This window comes from Coturnix japonica, chromosome 11 (assembly GCF_001577835.2).
Source record: "Coturnix japonica isolate 7356 chromosome 11, Coturnix japonica 2.1, whole genome shotgun sequence".
NCBI lineage: Eukaryota > Metazoa > Chordata > Aves > Galliformes > Phasianidae > Coturnix > Coturnix japonica.
In genome coordinates, this window is record NC_029526.1 from 1736980 (window position 1) to 1743646 (window position 6667).

The 6667-nt window shown below is 46.4% G+C and overlaps 1 protein-coding gene across 1 annotated transcript; it reads right to left on the reverse strand.

The window, feature by feature from the left end:
* Positions 1-355: 355 nt before the first annotated feature.
* On the reverse strand, positions 356-6537 carry ARL2BP (ADP ribosylation factor like GTPase 2 binding protein). The gene is made up of 5 exons (XM_015873780.2): positions 6277-6537; positions 4400-4461; positions 3619-3725; positions 3353-3438; positions 356-2674 (listed from the first exon to the last, which is right to left on the reverse strand). Exons 1-5 carry the CDS (start codon positions 6312-6314, stop codon positions 2542-2544), a joined length of 426 nt encoding a protein of 141 aa, XP_015729266.1. The 5' UTR covers positions 6315-6537; the 3' UTR covers positions 356-2541.
* Between the last annotated feature and the right edge of the window lie 130 nt (positions 6538-6667).

A 6667-nucleotide genomic window follows, 5' to 3' on the forward strand; every position in this document is an offset into this window, starting at 1 on the left:
GCATTGGAATCACAGAACCAGGAGGGTCGGAAAAGACCTTTCAGACCCCAAGTCCAACCCACTGGTGCCCACTGCCCACATCCCTCAGTGCCACATGCCCACGGTGCTGGGACACCTCCAGGGATGGGGATCCCCACCTCCTTGGGCAGCTGTGTCACTGCATCACTGCTCTCTGGGAGAAGAATCAGCCCCTGGTGGATCCACCTGCACGTGCTGTGGAAGGAAGGTACAATGAAGTGTCGAGTCTCAACAATTACACACAAAACCCAAAATCCCTATAAAATCGGCCTCTTCATGCATTTCGGTGGCAATGTTAGGACTCTTCAGGAATGAAGTCAGACTTGCACACAGACAGTCCAGTGCAGATAGAGATTTAATCTCTTAAAGACTTTTGCCTGGTGGAAAAGGCACCAAACCAGAGCCTGGCCCCAGCGTGTCATAAAGAAACACATAAAACAACCAGGACACAGCAGGCAGGGTACCCCTCAGACTGCCATTACCTCACATAATGATCCAGAGCAACTGCAGCAGGTGTTTGGTTTTGCTTGGATTTTGTTCCAGTTCAAACTAAGAAGGGAAATATGGTTTTAGTTAGGAATTAATTAAGCTCAACAATTCACAATTAAAACATTCCTACGGGGTTTCTTTTTAAATACGGTAAAACCTTAAAAAGTCAGAGGGAAGGAGTTAACCAAAGAGCTCCTGTCCATGCATGAATGGCATCCTGAGGTCTTCAATACCTCCAATTTTAACCTCAGGATTCAAAAGGAAATACAGCTGCATCTTGTTTGGATTAGAGCTACTACCCGATGTTCCTATTTTTCCCCCTCTGGTAACAGCCACCTCAGAGCATTGCCCTGCTTGCCTCCTACCCTTGCATGCTGACTATGCTTCAAGGAGAAGCCTGCATGGCCCAGGGTCCTCACTGCTGCTCAAATAAACGACTTCATTTCAGCAATCAAACCCCAGCACTGCTGAGATGACTGGCAGAAGCCAACAGCAGCAGGATTTCATCTCCTTTGTCCTGGCTGGAGGCTTTTCTCCCTGCAAAGCTCTGTACTTCTGCTCTACCCAGGTCCTCACCGGGTGACAGCTACTGGCTGCACTGGCAGGGAACACTCAGTGCTCTGCAGCACCAGCACCTGCTTCTGTCTGCTCTCGTGCTTTTTAGACACACGTTGCCTGAGCGTGTCATTAAGCAGCAGATTAACACGTCTGACAGCATAAGAGCAGAGGGTCCTTATGGCTCCAAATACATTTTAATTCCAACTGTGAAGGCAGAAGCAGCCGGGGTTTGGTAGCAGGCTTATGGCTACAGCCCCACTACAAACACTCCTGAGCTGCTTCACTAACACTGCTAACAACTAAGAGCAAACACATGTTTTAAACAGCATGCAGTAAATAACACGGTGCTGAACAGGTCTGTGCCCAATGTACCTTTGAGCTTACAGCTGTGCCACTGCCAAACAGAAAGAAACTGCATAGAGAGGCCAGCTTTGGATTTTCAGTTATTTTCTCGGTGTAGAACAGCTGAACCGAAGCAAATCAGAACTTTGCCCCTTAAGGATGAGACTGAATTAAGCCAATGAGCAGACAGATTTACACGCTAACACATCAGTCCTCACTGAGCAGACAAGCAGCCTCAGGCTAAAACACCTACATATGGAAACATACACTTCTGTTACAAAGCTGTAATATCAGATTAAAGGTTAAAAAAGGCATGTACGTATTCAGACCTGCCCGAGAGCTGGACAGACACACTCTTTGTGCATTGCCTTCTTGATTCTTTAATGTTCTGCCTTCTGGGATGATGGCTGAGATGCCAACCCCCCAAAAAAACCACATACAGTTCTATTTATCGTCCTCTCAGCACAAGGAGTTTCTCTGTAACAGTAAGAACAGTGGACAAATACTATGTATTTAAAATACAATTACTCCAGGAGGACTCAAGTTTTCTTCTTCCGTGGCCATTGAATACCAGCAAGTTTCAGGCATCTGAGAGAGAGTTTTCATCACATAAAAGCACCTTGATTCTCGTGACCTTTTGTGTTTCAATGTCCCAGTGAAAGCAGTGGCACTCAAGTGGAGAAGGAAAGCAGTGCACCAACTGTTCTAGGAGGAGGAGATGGACGATTTGTTTAGGGATGTCACCACTAAACCACCACTTAAATCCAGACTTCGACCTTCTCCTAGAAACATCATAAAAGAAGAAATTCTTAATGCTGCTTTCAAATACACAAGCTTTTAAGTTCAAAAGATGGATTCATACCCTGTTTTTATATTGGTTTGACAACGTTACCTGAGCATTTAAGCACACAGCTTGCTAGAACCCCCAGCTAAAACTACTCCCGCTGCTGAGACACACATTGCCTCCTCAATCTGTCCCCAAGGAGTTACGGGGGTGCAACCTGAGTTTAAACAGCCACTCAATTAAGTTATTTTCCTTTTGGTCCCGTATAACCAGTGTTATGAATGCTGTTACCCACTGTGGTAACACTGACTTTGGTGCTCTCAGGCAGAGCTATGCAGAAATGACAGCCATCACACCAATGAAAACGAACAAGGTGACATACTTACAGCTCTGTAATCCAAGAACATCTCCTTGAAAGCCAGGAAATCAGTAAATGTGAGAAGCATATCGAATATATCGCCTGCCATTTCATCCTTGTGCTGCCTACAGAGAGAAGAAGTTGAAGAATGAGAAAACCATGTGTTCAATTTTGGTTTCCAAAGACTGATGTGTAAGTCAGAAGAATTCACATTCAGCCAGCATTTGTTCCAGTTATTCTAACATAATAAAATACTGCAAGTTGACCCATCCAGAGCTGTTAATGGAGCTATTCACTTTAATGAGCCTTTAGTAGATGGCACATACCTGCACAGGTAACACAAAAGCCTTACTGCTGTTAGTCTGGGGGATGCTACTGTGTGAGAATTCAAAGCTTCCTGGACCCAAACCTTTAGAACTCAGCTTAGATCCTAGAGAGGCCCTGCTAAGATTAAAGGATACAGCCCACAGAGCCACCAAGCATAACAAAAGGAAATCAGGAAGGTGGGGAATGGAAAAGCCTGTTTTTAAACAGGTTCAAAGCACAATCAGCTTTGAGTAGGAGTGGTTGTGGGTTTGCTTGTTGTGTTTACCAGCAATCCAGGCAGAAAATGGTTTTAAAACATATTTCAGCATAATATTCCAGGAATTTAGAGTAGCCATGCCCTACTACTATCATCATTGTTGTTAAGGGGGAGCTTCTTTCTCAAGGGAGAACTATGAACAGATACATTCAAATCTAGATAGAACTGAGACACATACAACCCTCCCTCCCCCCCAGCAACAGCAAAGCAGAAGACTTACTGCAAAGACATTGTGAAAGCAGTCATATCAAAACCAGGAATCCGATCGAGCAGTTTTTCCTCAATGTATTTCTCAATTAAGGAGATCTTAAAAGAAAACACACAAAGGTCAATCAAATCAATCAAAACCAACAAAAGAAAAGGAATTCCCCCCTTCTTCCCCCCTCCTCACGAACCCAGCAAGTTACAGAAGGGAGAATGCAAGGCCTGACATTGGCCTTAGTAAAATCAAAGAGTGATCCATATGAAGGATAAGAAGTATCTTACATATTCATTAAAAATAGAAGTGTAGATGAGCTTGTTTTCTTCTGAATCATCAAACTCCTGGTAGTGCTTCTCCATAAAAGTCCTCTGTATGGACTGGAAGTCATCATCTGGACCACAACAAAAAGGCATCATCTAGTTAGGAGTTGAGTCATTCTTTTCACAACAGAAACCCCACTGTCACCGCTCCTCTGCTTCCCTGTGGCAGCCACCAGCCTGGCACACGTGCAGGCAGTCACACCACGAGCACAGCTGCTGCTGCTGGGCCACATCCTGGCCCATCTGTGAGAGGACAGAGGGAGCAGCTCCAGCTGAGGGAGCGCATCACCCGGGCAGCAGCACATCGCTGTGTTTTGGCAGCAGCTCTGCCCTCAGGATGGAATTTGAAGTCGATTCTCTTCCTACAGCTTCTCAAACTCAACAGTATCAGCCAGACTGTCAGACTGTCAGCTACTGAAGGCTTTTTTTTCCCCAGTTGTGGAGATGAATAAGGCAAGTTACCACCAAACTCAACACAACAAGCAGGCTGCACACCTCTTGGTTAAGCTGAGAGCTCACGATTGCCTCTGCTCACATAGATTGGCTCTACTGAACATTCTTACCACCAAAAAGTTCTGCCACGTTGCAGACTGTTGTTGTGCAAACAGCATAGAAAATACTTTCCTGTACATTATTTTAATGCAGGGATGACGAGGAGAAAGGAAAGACAGCAGGTATAGGGTAGACTGGCTGTGTGCATGCAGCATTTTTAGCACCCATCTTGTTGCCTGCTTGCTGAGCTTACCCATGATGATATCCTCCAGGTATCCAATGACAGCATCAAACTCTGCATCAGATGGGGAGGAGCTGAAAGCACAAAAGGTGGCACTGCATAAATGCACATTTCAACTACAGGAAAAATAAACCTTAGAGATGTTAAGGAATGGTCAAGTACAAACAAGCCCAGTAAACTTAAGCAAGAACAATTTGCTACTGTTAACCTAGAAAATACTCCATTAGACCAATGTCTAATGTCGATTGGACAGATCAGAGACTGCTGTGTGGGATTTTCATTAGGCATCTATAATGTTTTCCTAATTAAAAAGTTGTTTTACTGGCATCACTGTTAAGTGATTCCAGTCCGGATGCAAAAAGAACAGGAAGAATATCATTGTAACACCAAATTAAACATTTCCTGAGCCACAAATCCAGGCTTCTACCACAATATTTCCTTCTGTTCTTTTTCTTGCATCACTCAACATGGTGACCACAGAACACTAGATGCTATTTTGCAGCACTTGGTCTTGTGGAGTTGCTTAATATATGCATTATTTCTCTATAGAAACTTAAATGCTTTTCCTGCTGCATGCTACACACAAAGGGCAAAGCCTCATAAGCTCCTTCTGTAATAAGCAGAGGTTAAGCATCGTTATTGATCTGAACACACCCAGGGAAGGAACTTCGGGCAGCAGCATTTCAGGACTCTGCTAATTTTCTTGTTCAGACACAACAGCTCTAAGAGAGCAGAACTCTTTCAGACTGTGCTGCTATCACACAGCAGTCCACCAGAATGAAGCCAAGAGCAGTTTAACTGTTCAGCCATAGGGCTCACCCTGACCAGAAAAAACAAAGACATTTGAGCACCAGCCCGTGTTCCAGCAACATCTGGGACCTGTTAAAGCTTAGAAGATGAAGTAAGGGAAGCCCAAAGCTGAATGCGTGCACTTCCAGCAGAGGGCACAGCTTGTCCAGAAGAGGAGCTCACCCAGGACAGCAGCAGCTCTGCACTCCTTGAGCATCGACTTTCTGACTTGAAGCAACGGAGCTTCTCATTTCACATTGCTATGCAAGGAGAACATGCTAAGGATCATTTGCTTTTCTTATTTCTCTCTCTCCCAGTGAACACTACCACCATTTTTAGAGCCTTTTCCAGCTTATAATTCATAGCTTGTTCTATTAATTGAAGCCAGTTTCAGCTTGTGGAGCACGTCACCCAACTGTAGCTGCTCCACACCAGCAGATTGCACCTCTCTGTGTGCACCCATACCTGCACATCTCAGCAAACACACGCTCACAAACCCCGTGGTTTAAGCACAACAAGGTCGGCACAACCTGTGCTGCTGTAGCAGCCCAAGGGCCTGCATGTCCTTGAGGTGTAATAAAAGAATCTGAAGGAGTGTAAAGCACAGCCACACATCACCTAAAGCTTGTGGCTGAAGGGGAAGAGCAGGCCAGGAAGTACAGGGTGAACCTTAACACCCACACGTGTAAAGTTTGGTTATGCCATAGAAAAACAGAACAGTTGGGCTGGGAGGGACCTTAAAGCCCACCCAGTCCCAAGCCCTACTGTAGGTGTGTACATCTCCTATGGCTCAGGCTGCACAAGGCTCTATGAAGCCTGACCCTGAGCACCTGCAGCAAATCATGGGCACCCACAGGAGCTCAGTGCCCTCCCGCTGTGCAGCCCTCCAAACCCCCACTCTTGTAGTTTAAATCCATCGCTACAAGGGCCACCAGGTGCTGCTCAGTGCATGGAGTTGGGACTCAATGGATGCCCCTCCATCCCATGGCTCTGCACTGCCCTCACCCACCCAGCGGGCAGCACAGCACACGTTAACTCTCGTATTAAATCCCTATGGAGATACTTTAAGCAGGACCCGACACAGAACGGCTCGTACTCACACAGCTACACCGAAGTTCTCCTCCTCTGAACTCTCCATCCCTCCAGCATCACAGACAACGTGCCGTACCGCAGCTGGCTGCAATCCTCCTTGTGTTGAGCCGAAGCGCTGAGGATTCACACGGTGAGGCGTTAATATAACGCTAATTAAGCTAATTAAAGCTAATTAAGCTATAAGGACGGCAGGGCCCACCCGGCGCACACACAGGCCTTGTCCCCCCAGTTCCCCCCTAGGCCACCTCCCGGCCAGGCTGTTACCTTGGAAACGCTTCCTTCCGGCCCGCCCGCAGCCAATCGCAGAGCAGAAGCGGCCACAGAAGTCCCGCCCACACTCTACGAAGAGCCAATGGGAGAAGGGGCGCGCCGCCATAGTAGGCCGCCAAGCAGTTGGGA

What these genes read in the sequence shown, in the direction of transcription:
- ARL2BP (XM_015873780.2), bottom strand. Translation starts at nt 6,314, where the DNA reads ATGGAGAGTTCAGAGGAGGAGAACTTCGGTGTAGCTGT. An exon ending in GAGAACTTCGGTGTAGCTGT is followed by an intron (nt 4,462 to 6,276) that starts GTGAGTACGAGC and finishes TTGTGCTTTCAG; the next exon opens with CTCCTCCCCATCTGATGCAG. An exon ending in CTTCTATTTTTAATGAATAT is followed by an intron (nt 3,439 to 3,618) that starts GTAAGATACTTC and finishes TTTTCTTTTAAG; the next exon opens with ATCTCCTTAATTGAGAAATA.